The 24863-nt window shown below is 41.8% G+C and overlaps 1 protein-coding gene across 20 annotated transcripts in view; it reads right to left on the bottom strand.

Moving 5' to 3' along the window:
* The window catches only part of magi2a (membrane associated guanylate kinase, WW and PDZ domain containing 2a), an 899048-nt gene that overhangs the window by 63207 nt on the left and 810978 nt on the right, over positions 1–24863 (bottom strand). For 16 of the 20 annotated variants that reach the window (XM_068059206.1, XM_068059207.1, XM_068059208.1 and 13 more), the window contains 4 exons: positions 24275–24316; positions 19463–19554; positions 14422–14614; positions 9190–9435 (listed from right to left, as the gene is read on the bottom strand). In XM_068059206.1, coding sequence (XP_067915307.1) covers positions 9190–9435; positions 14422–14614; positions 19463–19554; positions 24275–24316 — 573 coding nt within the window. The remainder of the gene's footprint in view (positions 1–9189; positions 9436–14421; positions 14615–19462; positions 19555–24274; positions 24317–24863) is intronic. The other 4 variants (XM_068059209.1, XM_068059214.1, XM_068059224.1 and 1 more) reach the window with 1 other exon arrangement.

The raw sequence follows: 24863 nt of genomic DNA, 5'->3' as shown, positions 1-24863 counted from the left end.
CACGCCCCTACTACTCTCTGAGTGAAGAAACTACCTCTGACATCTGTCCTATATCTATCACCCCTCAACTTAAAGCTATGTCCCCTCGTGTTTGCCATCACCATCCGAGGAAAAAGACTCTCACTATCCACCCTATCTAACCCTCTGATTATCTTATATGTCTCTATTAAGTCACGTCTCTTCCTCCTTCTCTCTAACGAAAACAACCTCAAGTCCCTCAGCCTTTCCTCGTAAGACCTTCCCTCCATACCAGGCAACATCCTAGTAAATCTCCTCTGCACCCTTTCCAAAGCTTCCACATCCTTCCTATAATGCGGTGACCAGAACTGCACGCAATACTCCAGGTGCGGCCGCACCAGAGTTTTGTACAGCTGCAGCATGACCTCGTGGCTCCGAAACTCGATCCCCCTACTAATAAAAGCTAACACACCATATGCCTTCTTAACAGCTCTATTAACCTGGGTGGCAACTTTCAGGGATTTATGTACCTGGACACCAAGATCTCTCTGCTCATCTACACTACCAAGAATCTTCCCATTAGCCCAGTACTCTGCATTCCTGTTACTCCTTCCAAAGTGAATCACCTCACACTTTTCCGCATTAAACTCCATTTGCCATCTCTCAGCCCAGCTCTGCAGCCTATCTATGTCCCTCTGTAACCTACAACATCCTTCGACACTATCCACAACTCCACCGACCTTCGTGTCATCCGCAAATTTACTAACCCACCCTTCTACACCCTCATCCAGGTCATTTATAAAAATGACAAACAGCAGTGGCCCCAAAACAGATCCTTGCGGTACACCACTAGTAACTAAACTCCAGGATGAACATTTGCCATCAACCACCACCCTCTGTCTTCTTTCAGCTAGCCAATTTCTGATCCAAAGCACTAAATCACCTTCAATCCCATACTTCCATATTTTCTGCAATAGCCTACCGTGGGGAACCTTATCAAACGCCTTACTGAAATCCATATACACCACATCCACGGCTTTACCCTCATCCACCTGTTTGGTCACCTTCTCAAAAAACTCAATAAGGTTTGTGAGGCACGACCTACCCTTCACAAAACCGTGCTGACTATCTCTAATGAACTTATTCTTTTCAAGATGATTATAAATCCTGTCTCTTATAACCTTTTCCAACATTTTACCCACAACTGACGTAAGGCTCACAGGTCTATAATTACCAGGGCTGTCTCTACTCCCCTTCTTGAACAAGGGGACAACATTTGCTATCCTCCAGTCTTCCGGCACTATTTCTGTCGACAATGACGACATAAAGATCAAGGACAAAGGCTCTGCAATCTCCTCCCTGGCTTCCCAGAGAATCCTAGGATAAATCCCTTCAGGCCCAGGGGACTTATCTATTTTCATACTTTCCAAAATTGCTAACACCTCCTCCTTGTGAACCTCAATCCCATCTAGCCTAGTAGTCTGTATCTCAGTATTCTCCTCGACAACATTTTCTTTCTCTACTGTAAATACTGACAAAAAATATTCATTTAACACTTCCCCTATCTCCTCTGATTCCACACACAACTTCCCACTACTATCCTTGATTGGCCCTAATCTAACTCTAGTCATTCTTTTATTCCTGATATACCTATAGAAAACCTTCGGGTTTTCCTTGATCCTATCCACCAATGACTTCTCGTGTCCTCTCCTCGCTCTTCTTAGTTCTCCCTTTAGATCCTTCCTGGCTAGCTTGTAACTCTCAAGCGCCCTAACTGAGCCTTCACGTCTCATCCTAACATAAGCCTTCTTCTTCCTCTTGACAAGCGCTTCAACTTCTTTAGTAAACCACGGCTCCCTCGCTCGACAACTTCCTCCCTGCCTGACAGGTACATACTTATCAAGGACACGCAGTAGCTGCTCCCTGAATAAGCTCCACATTTCGACTGTGCCCATCCCCTGCAGTTTCCATCCCCATCCTACGCATCCTAAATCTTGCCTAATCGCATCATAATTTCCTTTCCCCCAGCTATAATTCTTGCCCTGCGGTATATACCTGTCCCTGCCCATCGCTAAGGTAAACCTAACCGAATTGTGATCACTATCACCAAAGTGCTCACCTACATCTAAATCTAACACCTGGCCAGGTTCATTACCCAGTACCAAATCCAATGTGGCATCGCCCCTGGTTGGCCTGTCTACATGCTGTGTCAGAAAACCCTCCTGCACACACTGGACAAAAACTGACCCATCTAAAGTACTCGAACTATAGTATTTCCAGTCAATATTTGGAAAGTTAAAGTTCCCCATAACAACTACCCTGTTACTCTCGCTCCTGTCGAGAATCATCTTCGCTATCCTTTCCTCTACATCTCTGGAACTATTTGGAGGTCTATAGAAAACTCCCAACAGGGTGACCTCTCCTCTCCTGTTTCTAACCTCGGCCCATACTACCTCAGTAGACGAGTCCTCAAACGTCCTTTCTGCCGCCGTAATACTCTCCTTGATTAACAATGCCACACCCCCCCCTCTTTTACCATCTTCTCTGTTCTTACTGAAACATCTAAATCCCAGAACCTGCAACATCCATTCCTGTCCCTGCTCTACCCATGTCTCCGAAATGGCCACAACATCGAGATCCCAGGTACCAACCCATGCTGCAAGCTCACCCACCTTATTCCGGATGCTGCTGGTGTTGAAGTAGACACACTTTAAACCAAGTTCTCGCTTGCCAGTGCCCTCTTGCGTCCTTGTAACCTTATCCCTGACCTCACTACTCTCAACATCCTGTACACTGGAACTACAATTTAGGTTCCCATCCCCCTGCTGAATTAGTTTAAACTTGCTTTCTTCCTTAACTGTCCTGTGATGCAAACTGATGATTTTTCTTGCTATTTTCAGGAGAATGCTTCAGATAAGAAAGAAAGATTTTAAAAAACCCTCCTTATAAATTTTCTAATGTAGGTCTGTGCTGCTGGTGGTATATTTCAGCTGAAATGCTTGGAATGGCTACAGATGGCAACAGCTAATGACAGTTTTCCTCCATTGATCATTTTCAAGTGAATACTGAGCTCCTTGGAAATACCAAACGGCATTCAGTGCCCTCATTTGTTGGGATAAAGGATCCATAATGACAGTTAAAAAAAAAATTGAAGGCATTGTGTCAAATCAGAACGGCAGCGTTGGTTCAAGATTCATCTGGGCTTAAAGCTTTACATAATACGAACAGCAAATCCCCAATTCTCACAAACAGTAATTGGGAAAAAATGGTCCATATCTGTAGTAAAATCATAAACATGAATAAGGAAAATGATGTACAATTTCATTATAGTGAACTGTGGAAATCTTTCCGCAGGTGTGCATGCTGTGTAACAGACTCAAACCATACAACCTTATGCTAACACTAGTTAGACTATGTAAAAAGGAAATAAAATTTAGTCTGCAGAGCATGATGGCAAATCAGCTAGTTATGTGTTTTAAGACCCAGAGGCATTAGCCAAACATTGCATCAGTATGCAAAGGAACAATATCATCTGAAAGCAGGTTATTCCAATGTCCTGTAGCACAGAACATTAAGGATGTCGGTGGGATTACTAAATAAGTGGACCTTTTACAAACTGATAATGGCTTGCGTGAAGCACCTGGATAGGGGAAGGTTGGTGCCTGACTGACAGAAGCAACGCAGAACTCAGAGACTGAAGTAAAATGGAGCAGAGAAAAATGAGAGATAAAAGTAATGACATTTAAAACGTGAAAATCTACAAAATGAAATGGCACTAATCCAAATACCTTCATCCACAAAAAGAGAAAATCTTATTAACTACTATAAATGAGCAGCAATAAATTATTCATACAAATCAGCATTAAAGAGCACTTGGAAAAATTGCAGCAAGGTGTACAAAAATGTTTTGGTGTCACAAACATAGATTCTTTGGTTTATACTTCCAGAGGTTTGGTTGCAATTCAATCAAAGATGAGCTTCAATCAGTAGTCATCTGTGAGATGAGCATGTATATTCTCCTTTCTGGAGTTCAGCTTGTTGCTTGGGTTGTCCAGAGAACTGCAATCATCAGTCCTGATTTTTCTTATTTGTTTTGTGGGATGTGGATATCGCTGGCCAGGCCAGTATTTGTGGCCCATCCCTAATTGCCCTTGAGAAGGTGGTGCTGAGTTGCCTTCTTGAACTGCTGCAGTCCTTGGGGTGTAGGTATACCCACAGTGCTGTTAGGAAGGGAGTTCCAGGATTTTGACAGCGACAGTGAAGGAACGGCGATATAGTTCCAAGTCAGGATGGTGTGTGGCCTGGAGAGGAACTTGCAGGTGGTGGTGTTCCCATGCATTTGCTGCCCTTGTCCTTCTAGGTGGTACATGTCGCAGGTTTGGAAGGTGCTGTTGAAGGAGCCTTGGTGAATTGCTGCAGTGCATCTTGTAGATGGTACACGCTGTTGCCACTGTGTGGTGGAGGGAATGAATGTTGAGGGTGGTAGATGGGGTGCCAATCAAGCAGCTGCTTTGTCCTGGATGGTGTTGAGCTTCTTGAGATTGTTGAAGCTGCATCCATCCAGGCAAGTGGAGAATATTCCATTACACCTCTGACCTATGCCTTGTAGATGGTGGACAGGCACTGGGGAGTCAGGAGGTGACTTACTCGCTGCAGAATTCCCAGCCTCTGATCTGCTTTTGTAGCCACAGCATTTATGTGGCTGTTCCCGTTCAGTTTTGGGTCAATGGTAACACCCAGGATGTTAATAGTAGGGTGATTCAGTGATGGTAATGCCATTGAACATCAAGGGGAGATGGTTAGATTCTCTCTTGTTGGAGATGGTCATTGCCTGACACTTGTGTGGCGCGAATGTTACTTGCCACTTATCAGCCCAAGCCTGGATGATGTCCAGGTCTTGCTGCATATGGACATGAGCTGCTTCAGTATTTGAGGAGTCGTGAATGGTGCTGAACATTGTGCAATCATCAGCGAACATCCTCAATTCTGACCTTATAATGGAGGGAAATTAGGGATGGACAATAAATGCTGGCCTGGCCAGTGACGCCCACATCCCATGAATGAATAAAAAAATAAAGGTTATTGATGAAGCAGCTGCAGATGGTTGGGCCTAGGACACTACCCAGAGGAACTCCTGCAGTGATTCTCTAGGACTGAGATGATTGATCTCCAACAACCACAACAATCTTCCTTTGTGCTAGGTATGACTCCAGCCAGCAGAGAGTTTTCTTCCTGATTCCCATTGACTCCAGTTTTGCTAGGGCTCCTTGCTGCCATACTCGGTCAAATGCTGCCTTGATGTCAAGGGCAGTCACTCTCACCTCACCTCTGGAGTTCAGCTCATTTGTCCATGTTTGGACCAAGGCTATAATGAAGTCAGGAGCTGAGTGGCCCTGGCAGAACCCAAACTGAACATCAGTAAGCAGGTTATTGCTGAGCAAGTGCCACTTGATAGGACTATCGACAACCCCTTCCATCACTTTGCTGATGATCGGGAGTAGACTGATAGGGCGGTAATTGGCCGGGTTGGATTTGTCCCGCTTTTTGTGCACAGGACATACTTGTGTAATTTTCCACATTATCGGGTAGATGCCAGTGTTATAGCTGTACTGAACAGCTTGGCTAGGGGCACGGCTAGTTCTGGAGCATACGTCTTCAGTATTGCCGGAATGTTGTCAGGGCCCCATGGCTTTTGCAGTATCCAGTGGCTTCAGCAATTTCTAGATATCACATGGAGTGAATCAGATTGGCTGAAGACTGGCATCTGTGATGCTCAACAGAGTATTCTCTCACAAGAGCAAAATACTGCAGTTGCTGGAAATCTGAAATAAACAGAGAAAATGCTGGAAGTAGTCAGCAGACCTGACAAATCTGTTTCTCTCTCCAAAGATTTTAACAGTTCAGGTCAATCTGAAGAAAGGTCAATGACCTGAAATGTTAACTCTCTTTCTCCCTCCACAAATGCTGACAGATGTACTGAGTATTTTCAGCATGTTCTGTTTTTGTTATTATTAGAGTATTCTCTCACTTGGCCTGGTCTACAGGTTGGGACTGGGTTTGCAAGTTAACATTAGGTCTGTGTTATAAAAACAAGAAATTCTGGAAATACTCAGCAGGTATGACAGTGTCTGTGAAGAGAGAAGCAAAGTTAATGTTTCAGGTCAGTGACCCTTCATCAGAATCAAATTAGGTCTGTGTTGCTGTTTAGTTACTTGTCATTTATTTTCCTACACCTTCTCATTCTACTTTAAGAGATGTTATCACACAACTTTGCTCAAATAGGACGAGAAAGATTCTGATTTCTCAACAACATTTCTTCTCTTCATCTTCTTTGGCCTCCTTGTCTCGAGAGACAATGGGTAAGCGCCTGGAGGTGGTCAGCGGTTTGTGAAGCAGCGCCTGGAGTAGCTATAAAGGCCAATTCTAGAGTGACAGACTCTTCCACAGGTGTTACAGATAAAATTGGTTGTCGGGGCTGTTACACAGTTGGCTCTCCCCTTGCGCTTCTGTCTTTTTTCCTGCCAAGTGCTAAGTCTCTTTGACTCGCCACACTTTAGCGCGGCCTTTATGGCTGCCCGCCAGCTCTGGCAATCGCTGGCAACTGACTCCCACGACTTGTGATCAATGTCACAGGACTTCAGGTCACGTTTGCAGACGTCTTTAAAGTGGAGACATGGACGGCCGGTGGGTCTGATACCAGTGACGAGCTCACTGTACAATGTGTCCTGAGGGATCCTGCCATCTTCCATGCGGCTCACATGGCCAAGCCATCTCAAGCGCTGTTGGCTCAGTAGGGTGTATATGCTGGGGATGTTGGCCGCCTCGAGGACTTCTGTGTTGGAGATACGATCCTGCCACCTGATGCCAAGGATTCTCCAGAGGCAGCGAAGATGGAATGAATTGAGACGTCGCTCTTGGCTGACATACGTTGTCCAGGCCTCGCTGCCATAGAGAAAGGTACTGAGGACACAGGCTTGATACACTTGGACTTTTGTGTTCCGTGTCAGTGTGCCATTTTCCCACACTCTCTTGGCCAGTCTGGACATAGCAGTGGAAGCCTTTCCCATGCGCTTGTTGATTTCTGCATCGAGAGACAGGTTACTGGTGATAGTTGAGCCTAGGTAGGTGAACTCTTGAACCACTTCCAGAGTGTGGTCACCAATATTGATGGATGGAGCATTTCTGACGTCCTGCCCCATGATGTTCGTTTTCTTGAGGCTGATGGTTAGGCCAAATTCGTTGCAGGCAGCCGCAATCCTGTCGATGAGTCTCTACAGACACTCTTCAGTGTGAGATGTTAATGCAGCATCGTCAGCAAAGAGGAGTTCCCTGATGAGGACTTTCCGTACTTTGGTCTTCGCTCTTAGACGGGCAAGGTTGAACAACCTGCCCCCTGATCTTGTGTGGAGGAACATTCCTTCTTCTGAAGACTTGAACGCATGCGAGAGCAGCAGGGCGAAGGAGATCCCAAACAGTGTAGGTGCGAATAGACAGCCCTGTTTCACGCCACTCAGGATAGGAAAGGGGTCTGATGAGGCGCCGCTATGCTGAATTGTGCCTTTCATATTGTCATGGAATGAGGTGATGATACTTAGTAGCTTTGGTGGACATCTGATCTTTGCTAGTAGTCTGAAGGGACCATGTCTGCTGATGAGCTCAAAGGCTTTGGTGAGATCAATGAAAGCAACGTAGAGGGGCATCTGTTGTTCACAGCATTGCTCCTGTAGCTGGCGAAGGGAGAACAGCATGTCAATGGTGGATCTCTCTGCTCGAAAGCCACACTGTGCCTCAGGGTACCCTGAGGCACAGTGTGGCTTTCGAGCAGAGAGATCCACCATTCTCAACAACACTAAAGAAAGTTAATCAATTAACCGATATCTTAGCACAAACTAATTAGCTTACTCACCACAGGTAATAGGGTAATGGTGCAGCATGTTAGCAATAGGATAGTGGTGATGGCTTTGGTAGCTGGATTCTTTCCAAAGAGGGAAAGATTAGAGGATGAGTGTTCCTTGACTACTTTGCCTCAGTGAGGTACCACTGCCAGTGCAGTTGTAGTCACTGAAGTACAGAGTACTGTCTCTGAATCAGGATGGTTTACAGGTTGGGAGTGGGCTTTCATGTTCACTGCAGTTCTGTGTTGCTCCCAAATTAGCTACTTATGTGCTTCTTTTTGTATACCTTCTACTCTCAAGTACTTTTTGCACATCTCTTTCCAGTTAGGAGCAAGAAAGGCAAAGGATCTCCTATTACACCAAATAAAGTTGCAGTTTTGTGAGTTAATAATATCCTAGGTCAAAGTAATTAGCTGGCTCTTCATAAGAAGCAGCATGGTGATGCAATGTGTTGGTAGCAGTCGGGCAGTGTTGGAATATTGACTCACTGGGGTAGCTGGATAGTACCATCTGAAAAATCAGAGGACAAGTTATCCCTTGGATACTCTTGCTGATTAAAGTATAACACGACTCTTCCTTCGTAAACGTGAGGTCATTCAAAACTCTGCTGCCCCTGTCTTTACTTGCACCAAGTCCCATTCACCCATCACCCCTGTGCTCGCTGACCTGGTTTCCGGTCAGGCAATATCTCGATTTTACAATTCTCATCCTTGTTTGAAAATCCCACCACTGTCTCCACCCTCCCTATCTCTATAATCTCCAGCAATCCCACAAACCTCCGCGATACCTGCATTCCTCTAATTCTGTGTCTTGAGCATCCCTGATTTTAATTGCTCCACCATTCCTGGCTGTGCCTTCAGCTGTCTTGCCCCTAAGCTCTGGAATTGCTTCCCTGAACTTCTTCGCCTATCTCTCTTTCCTCCTTTTAAAATGTCCTTACAATTATTCTTTGACCAAGATTTTGGGCATCTGCCACATACCTTATGTGGCTTCGTGTCAAATTTTGCTTTATATTGCTCCTGTGAAGTGCCTTGGGATGTTTTATTACATAGTGCTATATAAATACAAGTTGTTGTTGTATGAACATTATTCTAATGCTTTAATTCTAGGATAACGAGATTCTAGAGATGAGAAAAGCTCCATTTGGCCCATTTGTTTGACAGCAGATATAATTCTCAGATTTGCAATAAGAGGCTTTTTTTCTTTTTATCTGGTGTGCGAGAGAAAGAGACAAATGAGTGAGTGCATGTGCACAAGAGGAGGTTGTGGTTACAGCATTAAGGTGGCCAGAGGAAAGCATCATACAGGAATTTTTCTTGGAACAGTTTTTACTTACCCATTGATGCACCTGTGTCTGGTCTACTTAATGAACTAATGATCACGAAGCCAAAGCCCTCACTTTCTTTGCGATGTATAACAACGTCATTTGCTTGTATACCATGACTGACCGAACTCTCTGCAGGTGAGGAACCACTGGGAGGGGCTTGTGTGCTATTAGGGCAACCAGCAAAATCACTTCTAGGAGAACTATGTTGTGTAGATACTGATCCTGGACTTCGGCCATTCTCAGAACAAGGCCCACCTGTAAAACAAAATATACACTGTACATTCAAGTCGTCCATTACTGAAAAGAAAAGCAGAATTAAAAACAAATGTAAACCATGTACAGTTGGATCTGTAGGGTTAACTCCACTAGGATCCCAGTGGAGAAACCACACTTGAAGTGGTAAAACCTGTATGATGCTTTGCCCCTCGTTTGGACTTTGAATCTTTTCTGCCCCCTCTCTAATGCCTCAACATTCTTCCTAAAGTGTGGTGCCCAGAATTGAACACAATACTCCAGTTGAGGCCGTATCAGTGTTTTATACAGGTTTATCATAACTTCCTCAAAATGCATGAATTAAGGATAGTTATATACATACTATGTGCATAAAATCAATCCACATCATTTACAGCAGTGTGGTTTCCAGGCATGATTGACAGGGGAATTACCCAATCATCTCCATTCTGGCTGGGAACAGTGATATCACTATATGAAGCATCACAATACACAGTACTGCAGGGAGTTTTACTAGTATCACTTCTCTGGTCCTTTTCCTAAGCACCATGCTCGAGGTGTGAGAAGGATTATATAGTGCATCCCAGTGAACTGTGTTAACATAGGCATACCAATTCCATTTAATGCTTTTCAAAAAATACTCCACAAATGGCTAATCTCTAACTGTGCCAATTAATTTATTTTACAATCTAAATATTTGCATTTAGGTTTTTTATTTTTATTACAAATTAATTTGGGTATTTGGGCCATTTCTAAAGACCGGATCTGTTAATTTTCAGATAATATTCACAAGAATGGTTCCAGGGATGAGGAACATCAGTTACATGGATAGGTTGAAGAAGATTAAGAGGAGATTTGATGGAGGTGTTCAAAATCATGACGGGTTTGGACAGAGTAGATAGGGAGAAATTGTTCCCATTGGTGGAAGGATCCAGAACCAGAGGACATGGATTTAAGGTGATTGGCAAAAGAAGCAATAGTGACACAAGGAAAATGTTTTTTTACACAGCCGGTGGTTAGGAGTGTGGTGGAGGTAAATTCAATCAAGGCCTTCAAAAGAGAACTGGATAATTATCTGAAGAGAAAAAAATTGCAGGGCTACAGGGAAAAGGCAGGGGAGTGGGACTAGGTGAGTTGCTCTTGCCGATAGCTGGCAAAGACACGATGGGCCAAATGGTCTCCTTCTGTCCTGAAACCATTCTATGATTTTGCTGGAGAAATCACTATGCTTTTATTGCAAGAACTGTTGCAGTTTCAGTCATGCATGAGTTCTGTTTGCTTTGAGAGAATCTTTTTGTACAGACTGTGTAAATAAACTTTGTTTGCTGTGCTGTTTGCTTTGTTTGCTGTAAAAGATATTGTTTGCCAAAAGCCCTGCCCACCTTCAACTTGTTGGCTGATACAGTGATGTCCATAAACACTCCGATATTGTGATGGTATCGCATCAAAATAAGCCAGGTCGTTTCCTGTGAATGAGACTGTTTTTTGACCCATTTATACCATGGTAGAAAGAAACCAATACCATAATGTGTCATAGATAAAATGATTTTTTTTTGTCGAAGTTTGCTCCCTGCACGAATGGGATTGTGAGATTAGAACGAATATTATTTGGTCAAATGGTACAGCATTTTAAGAATTCACTGATCTTGAAACAAAATACTTCCACATCTATAAAAACATTTAAATTGCCTTTTTGGTAATAAACAGGAGCACTGTGTCTCTCGCCTGCTTGTGATACAATTTTTTGGCCACTGCTCTATATATATGAGGAGTGTTATAGAAATGTCAGTGCTGTAGTTTTTGTTATTCCCGTGGAGACCACCAGCAAATGAAAAAAATTGAATCCACCGATTGGCCCCATTCAGGAAACCAAACCAAATGGACAAGATTTCACTTTTATAAATTTTACTTTAACACTCAAACCAAAACAAACAAATTAAACATGAAGCCACACACAAATCATGGTCAATATATATGTTACAAATTACACCTTAACTATCAGATACAACAGAGATGGGTCTCATGGTTTCACTGGGTAGTCCACCCAGCATATATGGCAACAATTACAGGCACACAGTTCTTCACAACTCTGAAGCTCTTCAGGTAGATTTTCAGCTCCTTTCTTCAAGGATTTAGCCACTGTTCTTTTTCCAACAGCAGTTCGCTCTCAATCCAAACTCCACAGGGGCAGTCTTCACCACAAGACACATTTCTTCAGAACCTCCTCAACTCTGCTCACAACAGTCTTGATAGTGTGAATTTACCAGTCTTCCCTTGACCCGAGTTCTTCAGTGACAACCTGTGCAGTGTCTGGTTGGTCAGCTACTTTATTGAATAGAAACAGCTCCTGGACTCAGTCTTCACTTTCTTCTGCTTGCCGGCACTCCACTCCTGCCTGATCTGGGATGACTCTGTCTCCTTTTATCTGGTTTTAACCAGTGTCAGTTTCCCCAGAATTAACATTAAAGCGCATGGGTTTGGGGGTAGTGTATTGCAATGGATAGAAAATTGGTTGGCAGACAGGAAACAGAGCAGGGATAAATGGCAGGCAGTGACCAGTGGGGTACCACAGGGATCGGTGCTAGGACCCCGGCTATTCACAATATATATTAATGATTTAGCTGAGGGAACTAAATGTAATATCTCCAAATTTGCAGATGACACAAAACTGGGTGGGAGGGTGAGTTGTGAGGAGGATGCAGAGAGGCTTCTGGGTGATTTGGACAAGTTGTGAGTGGGCTAATGCATGGCAGATGCTGTATAATGTGGATAAATGTGAGGTTAGCAAAAACAGGAAGGCAGATTATTATCTGAATGGCTATAAACTGAGAGAGGGGAATAAGCAGTGAGACCTGGGTGTTCTCGTACACCAGTCACTGAAGGTAAGCATGCAGGTCCAAAAGGCAGTAAAAAAGGCAAATGGTATGTTGGCCGACATAGCGAGAGGATTCGAGTACAGGAGCAGGGATGTCTTGCTGCAATTATACAAGGCCTTGGTGAGGCCACACCTGGAATATTGTGTGCAGTTTTGGTCTCCTTATCTGAGGAAGGGATGTTCTTGCTATAGAGGGATTGCAGCGAAGGTTTACCAGACTGATTCTTAGGATAGCGGGACTGACGTATGAGGAGAGATTGAGTGTTTAGTTTAGTTTAGTGATACAGCACTGAAACAGGCCCTTCGGCCCACCGAGTCTGTGCCGACCATTAACCACCCATTTATACTAATCCTACAATAACCCCATATTCCGACCACATCCTCACCTGTCCCTATATTCCCCTGCCACCTACCTATACTAGGGGCAATTTATAATGGCCAATTTACCTATCAACCTGCAAGTCTTTTGGCTGTGGGAGGAAACCAGAGCACCCGGAGGAAACCCACGCAGACACAGGGAGAACTTGCAAACTCCACACAGGCAGTACCCAGAATTGAACCCGGGTCGCTGGAGCTGTGAGGCTGCGGTGCTAACCACTGCGCCACTGTGCCGCAGTGAATTATATTCACTGGAGCTCAGAAGAGTGAGGGAGGAACTCATAGAAACCTATAAAATTCTAACAGGACTTGACAGGGTAGATGCAGGAAGGATGTTCCCGATGGTGGGGGAGTCCAGAACCAGGGGTCATAGTCTAAGGATATGGGGTAAACCTTTCAGGACTGAGTTGAGGAGAAATTTCTTCACCCAGAGATTGGTGAGCCCGTGGAATTCACAACCACAGAAAGCAGTTGAGGCCAAAACATTGTATGTTTTCAAGAAGGAGTTAGATATAGCTCTTGGGTCTAAAGGGATCAAAGGGTATGGGGAGAAAACGGGAACAGGTTACTGAGTTGGATGATCAGCCATGATCATAATGAATGGCGGAGCAGGCTCGAAAGGCCAAATGGCCTACTCCTGCTCCTATTTTCTATGTTTCTATTGCTTGTGTGCAGCCTGTTTATTTGCTGCCTGGCACATTCCTGATTGCTACACGGCTGCACGTCCATGAGGGAACATTGGTCCAGGGGAAGTGTAAATGATCATAGATTTGCTTTTTACAATTTATGTAAATGACTTGGAAGCAGCAACAGAAACAACACTCTCTGTACTTGTACATAATGCCAAACTGGGAGAGATGGCAAACAACAGGAACAGGCTAAACAAATATGTAGGATCTGAATGAATTGGGGAGATCACCTGATGACTGGTAGGTGTTTATAACGTGGACCAATAAAAAGCCATGGGTTAGGGAAAGGACAGTAAACAGTGGCAATATAAACTAAATGGTATTATTCTACAGAACACAGGAGAGGATTTGTGGGTACTGGTAGATAGATCATTATTCAAATGGACCCCATCCTGGTATATGGGATAGAGTCAGTGGCAGGTCAAAGCAGCACAGTGAAGTTATACTCCAGCACACTTCTGCAGGTGGAACAATACTGAAATTTCAGTTCTCATTCCTTTAATGTCAGAGTTTGGTGCCACCTAATTAGTACTTCTTAATTTACCTATTCATTTCTGATACCATTTTCAACCTTGGCCCTACATAATTGACATTGCCTTTCATCTAGGTCTCTCAATATAAAAGGATTTTGCTCATGTTGTCACACTGTTTGATAGAGCAACTTGCACCAGAATCCTGGCAAAAGAACCAAGGGGAGATGAGGAGGTTTTTTTTAGTGCAGTAGGTTATGATGACCTGGAATGCACTGTCAAAATGCATGGTGGAAGTAGATTCAATAGTAACTTTCAAAAGAAACTTGAAAAAGAAAAATTGGCAGGTATTTGGGCAAAGAACAGGGGAGTGGAACTAATGGTGTAACTCTTTCAAAAAGCTGGCACAGGTGCAATGGGCTGAATGGCCTCCTGTGCTGTAAGATTCTATGAAATAGCAAAATATGCTGATGATAGTGGGTGAATTTGAACATTATTCAACACTGGGATTTATTCCATAAAGCTCTGGTTTGGGCAGCTCTGGTACCAATCCCAGCACAAGGTTTCCTATCTTTTAAAACTTTTATCTAGTACATACCTAGACACAGAACCTTCCTTCTTACAGTCAGACTGACATGGCCATTTCGGGCTGCATTATGCATCAGATCGATCACATAACGGTGAGATTTTCCATTAACTAAGATTCCATCCACATAAACTAACTCATCTCCTGGGCGAAGACGACCATCCCTGTCAGCAGCACCCATTGTAATTATTGCTCCGATAAGAATCTGCACCGAGCAAAATAAAGAATACCAATTAGTAAGAGGAACAAATTTTGCTACATCGCATCACAGTTAGATAAGAATGAATGGACGTTTATTCAAGTGATAAACATGGATTGCAATCTTTCACTTTTGTCAATGCACACTTAACACCTAGCTATTTTACTGAGTGTACAGCAATTGATAAATTTTCTTGACATTTTTTTTTGACGTAAGTACACTGCATCACAAGCTAACCATTAAGCTCGTAAGATACATGTATCAGAATGCATTGTTATATTTACGACAAAGTCTTTCACTGCAGCTCTGCTAGTTTCTGAAAACACCTGCACATCTACCATTGATGGTAATTGCACAATTTGTGGTGCAAATTTCTCTGAACCACCATTTTACATTCAAAGGCAACGCACAAATTTGTGAGATCTTTAGCTTTCAGATCTGCAACTGATTGAGAATATTGATCTCAAAAATTTGTACATACTCATTTTACGTTCAGGAAACATGATAGGGTTTAGACACTCAAAAAGAGTCTGCCTCATTGTGCATTTACCTGCATAATGGAGTTTTGATAAAGCAAAACTTAAATTTATCCATTTCTTTTAAAGAAGTTTTACATTCAGTATGCCTTTTAGGACTCAAACTATTACAAATAATTGTGATTAAGCACAAAGGAAGGCTTCATGGATAGAAGATTGGCTAGCTAACAGGAAACAGAGAGTAGGTATAAATGGGTAATTTTCTGGTTGGCAAGATGTAACAAGTAGTGTGCCACAGGGATCAGTGTTGGGGCCTCAACTTTTTAGGATTTATATAAGTGACTTGGATGAAAGGACTGAAGGTATGGTTGCTAAATTTGCTGATGACAAAAAGATAGGTAGGAAAGTTGGAAGGACATAAGGAGGCTACAAAGGGATATAGCTAGGTTAAGTGAGTGGGCAAAGAACTGGCAAATGGAGTATAATGTGGGAAAATGTGAAATTGTCCATTTTGGCAAGAAGAATAAAAAAGCATATTATCTAAATGGTGAGAGAGCTCTGAGATGCAGAGGGATCTGGGTGTCCTAGTGCATAAATTGTAAAACGTTAGTATGCAGGATCAGCAAGTAATTAGGAAAGCTAATAGAATGTTATTTTTTATTGCAAGGGGAATTGAATACAAAAGTAGGGAGGTTATGCTTCAGTTATACCGGGCATTGGTGAGACCACATCTGGAGGACTGTGTACAGTATTGGTCTCCTTATTTAAGGAATGTATTGGAAGCAGTTCAGAGAAAGTTTACTAGACTAATACTGGAATGGACGGGTTGTCTTATGAGGAAAGGTTGGACAGGCTCAGCTTGTATCCGCTGGAGTTTAGAAGAGTAAGAGGCGACTTGATTGAAACATACAAGATCCTGAGGGGTCTTAACAGGGTGGATGTGAAAAGGATGTTTCCCCATGTGAGAGAATTTAGAACTAGGGGTCACTATTTAAAAATAAGGCATTGCCCATTTAAGACAGAGATGAGGAGAAAGTTCTTTTCTCTCAGAGGGTCGTGAGTCTTTGGAATTCTCTTCCTCAAAAGACAGTGGAAGCAGAGTCTTTAAATATTTTTAAGGCAGAGGTAGATAGATTCTTGATAAGCAAGGGGGTGAAAGTTTATCGGTGGTAGGCGGAAATGTGGAGTCGAGGTTACAATCAGATCAGCCATGATCTTATTGAATGGTGGAGCAGGCTTGAGGGGCCAAGTGGCCTACTCCTGCTCCTAATTTGTATGTTCAACTGCATTCTTACATAAAAGAACTTCAGCTTCCCTGTTTAACTGCAGCCCTGTACCTATAGTGGGCACTGCCATTAAATCTCTCTTGCCTGAATGAATTAGCAACAATAACTTACTGGCAGTTATTTTTAGCTAATCACCATTAGAGGGACAGTATGGATATGATGGGGTTAATGGCAGCATCAGTGCATACATGTTTTATATGTGTGAATCTCAATGTAATATTTGTCACAATAAAGGGCAACATAGCACATAACCTCTGCTTTACCAATCAGTAGAATATTTCTTTAATATCTGTTTTGTTGTGTGTATTTCTGTATTTTGTTTTCCATGGTAAATGTCGAGGATACTGAGTTGTAAGAATTATTGAATGTAACAGTGTGAATGCTAACTAATTAACATGCATTATTATTTTCCCCAGCCAGCACTGTGATGTGATTAACATTTAATGTTTAAACAAAAAAACCAACAGCAATAAAGAAGAAATAAGAATGTTAAATTTAATCATAATTCTTTCTAATGGGAAGGCTAGTGGTCAGATTTTAGAATTGAATTGATTGTATATTTCTTTACTCAAATCATGCTACTTTATAAATCCATGACTGTTTAAAGAACATCTCAAATCTTCCTCAATCTTAGATTATCCTGACAAAATGTATTTTAAGGGGCATTGTTGACATGAAATTGAATTTCAGATTTTCAGAAATGTACAGCAAGGTGGTTGGTTTCAACTTATGCAGATGGAAGGGTATTAAATAACTTGCGTTTCCTCTGCTAGGTTGCAAATTAAGACTAAGTCTCACATCCGCTCTTCCAGAAACAAATTGCATGCTGAAGATAGCTTTGTCTGACATGGATCAGACATTGATGAGTTCATGAATATGCTATTTAACTCTGAAACCAGTTTGCCACTGAAGCTGTTGCTTAGCAATGACAATTTTCTATTGAAAGTTATTGTGTGAGCAGTTTTTTAAAATTTCGTTTTGCATGACAACAATTGAAAATAGCAATACAAACTGCGACCGTCAAAGTAGTGTTTTTACTTGAGGCGGTTGAATAATTTGAATATATTTGAAGAGACATTCATATTACCCATGCCTCTTGTTTGTGTCCTTTTTGGACTGGCTGAAAAACATAGCCAAGAAATCCTTTATTCACACAATAACCAATCAAATCTTCTATAGTTTCCACATCTTGAAGATTAATATATTCTATAGGAACGGGTTTCTTATCTTTGGAAGACTATATTAATGTACTAAAGTATAGCATTCAGTAATCTTTGTGCTACTTTTCCCTATGACAACTGGTTTTAATTAAAATTGCAATTATCTCACACTTTGCTCTTAGTCAAAGAAATAAAACATTTGTAGAGATGCAATGCACCAGAGCACCAATACACTGTGCCAGAGAATGGGAGATGGTTTGTGTCTGCAATTCCCCACAGGTTAGGTACGTGTCTGATCTCAGCCATGCCAGTTTTGGGAGGTTTTGACTAAATGCCAATCATCTCCCCAAGAGAAAGAAACAATTAGAAGGTTGGCCATCCCCTGTAGGATCTGACATACCTCCAGTGACCAGATTGACCCTGGCACTGGGAGAAGTCAGCAGGCAGGTCAGCTGCCTACTTTCTCAACTGTGAACATTGTGGGGATTCCCAAAAGAGAAAGGGATAAAAATATGTTCAAAAAAGGGAATTTTACTTGCACTGAAACTGGTAAATTATTCAAGACTGAGGCTGCAATATTACTTCCACACTCTTAGCTTTTATCACTCTGCTAGAAGAAAAATATTTTATGGCATGAATTGAATTATGGACTGCTGGATGAATATTTAAATCCTAGTTCCAAATTGTCTGTACACTTTCCTGCCTCCATTGTTGTATGGAGCATGAGGAAGAAATACCAATACTTCAAGGATTAAAAAGACACTCATGCCAGAAATACAACTGGTGAGAATAAAGGTACTATTTGTAAACCTAACACTACCAGGGAAAAAAAAATACTTTGCTGCGATTTGTTGTTTGTGATGTTTAACTCCATCATTGCAACATTGTCAAGCTACTGTTTTAACAGTATGGTGGTGGCTGAAGTCTGTGTATTATTCCAATATTTTTTAAAATCACTTAACAATCCTACTGCCCTCACCCCTTAATAATTATATAGAAATCTTTGCTGCACTAATGCAGGAGTAGTAATATAGACTACTGTAGTTGTACAATTTTTTATAGTGTTAGCAACACACCTGTGAATTGAAATACCCACTAAGCATTACTTTAGGACACTAATCTATGTTATTTTAACAAAATAGCCGCCCTGGCCAATCCATTTTTAGCCTTCCTTTTTGGAACTCCCTTCCGAAACTCTTCTGCCTCACTAACGTCCCTCCATAAGTTTCAAAATTTCACCCATGTTTTTGGTTGCCACTCTTCAACCACTCACAAGGACTCAGCACCTACTCCTTTTTTCTTCTGCAAAACACCTTGAAATATTTTTGTACATTATAGGTGCTATACAAATGAAAGCTGCTGTTAGAAAAATAAAATAGTACATTTGGGAATTCCACATTTAAGTGTGTTCGTGTAATTTCAACCCCAATGGTGAAAAATGGTGTTTGGCAGCAAAAAGAATAAAAGTCTGCCCCATATATCTGACAAAGGTTTTTACTTAGCAAAGGAGAATATACAAAGGATAGCATTGTATCACTATGGTTGAAACACGACATACAAGGTTTGATAAATCTAGCTTCATGACATTTTTCAGAATATCACTTAACATTTCAGACTTATACAACTGAAATGAGCATATCATCTAGATTTTGTGAAAATAAAAACATTTTTACAATAGTCAAAATCCATCAAGAAAGATTTTAGCAATGTAAAGATTTCTTTCAAAAGTTTTTAAGGCTGGAAATTTGAAATCAAAATTGAAATGTTGAGAATGCACAGCAGTCAATCAACATCTGAAAAAATTGTTGATTGATGTGCTATGTAATTCCAGGATTTTCTTTAAGAAAAGTAAAATTTGTTCTTTGCTTTAGACTTAAAAATACCAAAATATAAACCAACTTGATATACAATGCAGTATTATTGATTACTCACTGGTTGACCAGGTTCATCTCCTCCCAGGATTCTGAAGCCAAACCCAGACTCTTGTCTGCGTAAATAAACATCTAACTCACGGTAGTCTGGACCTAGTTCAGAAGAGAACATGGTTGGAATACAGTCAGTATGAGCAAAATGCAAGCTTCCAGCTGTTAGTCCTCTTGAGGTGATTAAAAAATGATAGAAGAAATGTGTTTTAATCAAGCACCAACTACACAGAATATGTTACACCAATAAAGGTTTATACAGATGAAACAAGCGCAAGTTCAAAGGATGAAAGATTGTATGGTTAGGAAAACTTTTAAGAACCAAACAAGGATCCTGCTCGCTGTAGCCTATAGCCTGTATTAGACTACAACTGCTTCAAAAAAATTCAAATGTTTTGGGTTATTAAACGGTATGGAACATGGAATCTGTTGCTGGCTGTGATCCTTCTGAATTCACAGCAGCTAGCAACAAATAGAGTCCTAGGGCAGAACTTTATCCTGGTGGTGGGGTTCTCGACATGCGGAGAAACTGACGCCGGGATTCCCGCGTTGCCTCTTCTCTAGAAGGCCCAACGAATTTAGTGCCAATCAGGCACTTAAGTGGACAGCGATGGGCCTTCCACAGGATCAAGGACCCCGTGGCCGAAGTCCCATTCAGAGGTGGTGGTTGCTGCTGCTGCAGCTGTGCCTGCCGGAGGCCAAGGAGTGTCACTGGAAATTGGCCTCAGATAGGTCAGGGCGGGAGGGGTCTCGCGGGGTGGGGGTCTTGGGAAGGGAAGGGGTGGCCCTCAATGGGCCCCCCCTCTTCCCGATGCCAGGTCCATCATTCATGCATGAAGTGCCTTTTAACGAGGAACCTTCACGCCGCCCCCCCCCCCCACCCCCAGAGCAGGGAAGAAGCCCGCATGGTTTTTCACGGCTTTTAATTGCCCAGTTAAGGGCCTCAATTGGTGGTGGGGTTCCTGCCCTGACTAAATTTTGGTGGAGGCAGGATGGTGGCGGGAAACACCCTCCCCATCCTGCCACCATCCCACCTGATTTTATGCTCTCTGCACTTCTAAACCCGCTGCGGGGGAGAGCATTAAACTCCCCCATTAGTCTCTAAGGCTATGTGAAACTTTGTCATGACTTTGATGATAATTATCGGCTCATCTGAACTCTCCTGTATATCATGTAAACATAATCAGCAACTTCTCCAGATAGAATTGTAGTTCTTATTCAAAGATTTAATATTCATCACCTCTATTTGCACAAAGGCAGCTTACAATTTTGAGGACACTAGAGCTGGCATTTAAAACATGTATTTATAGATGTATAATTCAAGCAGCATGAGTAAAAGGACAAGTTTATGACCTGACCATGTTACGAGGGATGGTGCATCACATCTGTCCGCACATCTCCTACAACATTTTAATTGAATGCAAAGTTTGAGCTTTATAACTTGCATTTGGCAGGGCTTTTCTAGTCAGTTATTTAGTCTGCTAAAAATAAATACTAGTTTTTTTTTCCAGGATCCCCCTATTGTGTTGCTTTCTCAGAAAAGAGCAGACAGCAAGCAGGATGCCGTTTAGGAAGGAGATGGTTTGTGACCAAGGTGATTGACATGTGTGATTAACCAATCAGTTTGCAGGACATATATAACTGAAATTAGGTTGTTCCACAAAAGAGCCTTTCCTAGTCACTTTGGTTACTTACAGTGAAAACCTTCCACTATTCCTTAATTGTCTGAACATACACGCCACTATGTGTGCTAAAAATTGGATTTTCATTTCAAATTGGGTGCTTTAAATGATAACTCATAATTTCACAAACTCAAGAATTGGCATGACAGTACTCCAGTTGGTTGTGCAGACAGGTTAAATCTAAGTTGTAGATGGTATAACAAATAATGCAGAAGGTGCTCATACTCTGCAGGTGACGTGCTTGTATAAGTTTTTTTATGACCACAGATTATGACCTCAATTGAAACCCTTCCTAAGCATGACACTTCCATGCTTCTCTAATAGAATCATACAAATTTACTGTATAGAAGGAGGCCATTTGGCCTATTGTGTCTGTGCCAGTTGAAAAAGAACTATCCAGCCTAATCCCACTTTCCAGCTCTTGGTCCATAGCCTTGTAGGTGACAGCACTTCACTTTTACATGGAATGAGGGGTTCTGCCTCACCATCCTTTCAGGCAGTGAGTTTCAGAACCCCAACATCTTCTGGGTGAAAACATTTCTTATCAACTCTCCTCTAATCCTTCTACTAATTACTTTAAGTCTGTGTCCCCTGGTTGTTGTCCTCTCTGCTAAGGGAAATAAGTCCTTCCTATCTAGGCCCCTCATATAATGTTATGCACCTGGATTAAATCTCCTCTCAGCCTCCTCTGTGCCAAAATAAACAACCCAGCATATCCAATCTTTCCTCATAGCTAAAAGTCCCCAATCCTGGCAACATCCTTGTAAATCTCCTCTGTATCCTCTCCAGTACAATTACATCCTTTCTGTGATGTGGTGACCAGAACTGTAAGCAACAAACTGTGGCCTAACTTGTGTGTAACCTTCGTGCTCTTACATTCTATGCCTCGGCTAATAAAGGAAAGTATCCTGTATGCTTTCTTAACTACCTTATCTACCTGACCTACTACCTTCAGGGATCTATGGACATGGACGACAAGGTCCTTCTGTTCCTCTACACTTCTCAGTATCCTGCTATTTATTGTGTATTCCCTTGCCTTGTTTGCCCTCCCCAAATGCATTTATTCACACTTCTCCAGACTGAATGACTTTTCTGCCCACCTGACCAGACAATTGGGGCTGGATTTTTGTTCTGGAGGTGGAAAACAGGAACTAGGTCTCATTCTGGGTCAAAAACCTGCCTCTGGTGGGAAAGTGATTCAGATTGAGATTTTCAAATGGGTAAACCCTTAATTGGAATGGAGACGGGTTTCCTGCCCTCTTAGAGCCAGTGAAGGTGAGTCAGAACAAGTGTGGGACTCATGTAGATTCCCATGGCAGCCATCACTGAGGCTGTTTGTTGCCCTGAGAGAGATATCTGCCTTCCACTGCAGCAGAGGAAATCAAGAAGTCACAGGCACTAGGGGCAAGGCAGACCCTTACTTCATCGATGACGACCTGGAACTAATGCTGGAGGCCAAGAGGGACAGGAGGAGGCCACCTTGTCGTGCAGCAAGGGCCCCTCTCTGTTCAGTGTTATCCCTGAACGCCTCCTCTTCCTCCTCTTCTCTTATCTCCATTGCTTCCTGTCACTGAGCAAATTTTGGATTCAATTTGCCACTTTTCCTTGGATCCCATAGGCTTTTACTTTTCTGACCATATCGGACTTAAAGTCAGTGCATAGTAAATGCATTTAACAACATTGCTTCACACATGTCAGACATGGCTCAGTTAATAGCAGCCTCATCTCTGGATTAGAAAGTTGTGGATTCAAGTCCCACTTCATGACTTAAAGTACTGAAGAAGTGCTGCACTGCCAGAGGTGCCATCTTTTGAATGAGATGTTAAACCAAAACCCCATCTACTCTCTCTAAAGTGGACATAAAAGATCCTACGGCACTATTTTGAAGAAGGGCAGGAGAGTTATCCCCAGTGTCCAAGCCAATATTTATCCCTCACTCAACATCACAAAAAAAATTAACTGTTTATTATCACATTGCTGTTTGTGGGAGCTTGCTGTGTGCATATTGGCTGTTGCATTTCCCACATTACAACAATGACTACATTTCAAAAATACTTCATTGGTTATAAAGTGCTTTAGGACGTCCCGTGGTCACGGAAGATACTATATAAATGCAAGTCTTTCTTTTCTAGGTGCTAGCACTTTCATACTGAACTAAATTAAAAATGCTCTAATATCCTCCAAAAACTGACTGCCATAGTACTGTGCAGGCACAATGTGTGACATACGACATTTTGTACAGAATGATAGTGTGCACATTTGGAGTATGCAGTACCGGAGGTCCAATTCACTCGCTCACTAAAATAAACAGACTGGCACAGAAAATGAGAGGAGAAAACATGTTTAGAAGCCTGCTGGTAAATATATTGGACAGTTTTACAGATGTCATGATCTCACAGTACGTGCACTGGTTTCTGGGATATTTCACTCAGTTGATCAATGCATAACTGTTCCAAGTCAAGCCATCTATTTGGGCTCTTGAAGCATATAGCTGTGCCAATTTTCATTACTCTATGAATCTAGTGTTCAATTCAGCTCCACATTCATAGAGCATTGATAGTATTGAAATCAATGTGCTGAATTCCAGGATCATTGAAGTTTAGCATCTTCATTTACCTCATTGCAAAATTTCACTGGTCCTTGATAATCTGGTAAATTTAGAAATGCTGAACAGTGTTTCCAGTAAGTATACCATTGTGTTTGGTGTGTAAGACCTTTAGCCTAGAGGAATGCTTTTGGCTGTCTCACTAAATAATCAGTTGAGAAATGGCAGAATTCCCACACATTTCACTGCTGTTGAAATGTAGTCTCTGCCAGTGATCAGACTTGTGACTAGTAAATTGTGTGCATAGAGTGCAATTTTACTACTGCCTCATTAGGTCATTGTGGAAAACTGAAGCTTTTCATCAAATAGGTATGAAATTTGCGCCAATGAGTAAAATGATTGGTTAAAGCTTCTCTTTTTGCAGCTGCTCTTATTTACATTGCTTCAGACCTCTCGCTGTTAGAATAAAGGACAACAGGAGAAAGTAAATGATCATGCAGAAATAGTTGGCTGCAACCAGACGACAGATTAGACAATCACAATATCCAGACGAATGGGGAACTACATTTAAGCCACAGAATGATAAAGTACTTGCCAGAAGAATCAGCCCGATATGCAGTCCTTGGTGGCATTTGTTCTGTACAGGAAAAGTGGAGTTAAACAAAACTACGCATTCATGTAGAGACATTTCATGTTGCTAATAGTTACTCAAGTGTCCCTCTGCCTTATATTTAACCATCAGAGGCCTATTTAGAAATTGTCCAGGAAGAGCTACTAAATGTATCAATGCACTGCTTGTTAAGAAAATTATGCTGCACTCTACTCAGATATTATGAAAATGGGCCAGTAAATCTATACAGACGGTTAATAAAAAATTCTGACATTACTGTCATTTGTAACAAATGTAATGTTATATATTCAAAACAAATACCTTACCTGTACCTTACTGTTTTCAAAGGACACATTGCATTTGTTGGTATTGAAGAAATAGAATAAACCAAGACATTTTAAAAATTGAATTTTTAAACAAATAAGATTAACCAAATTGCTGTGATGCATAAATATGTTGTTGCATGTCAGACTGCAAATCAATTGAATTCTTAACAGTATGTCTACTCCATTTAAAGAAGATATGACAACAGAAAATGTTATCAAGAGGTGGTCAAATAGTTGGCAGTCAGTCA

Source organism: Heterodontus francisci, chromosome 27 (assembly GCF_036365525.1).
Source record: "Heterodontus francisci isolate sHetFra1 chromosome 27, sHetFra1.hap1, whole genome shotgun sequence".
NCBI classification, from domain to species: Eukaryota; Metazoa; Chordata; class Chondrichthyes; order Heterodontiformes; family Heterodontidae; genus Heterodontus; species Heterodontus francisci.
The sequence above is the reverse complement of the archived record's forward strand: the minus strand, read 5'-3'. Positions and strand labels throughout refer to the sequence as shown.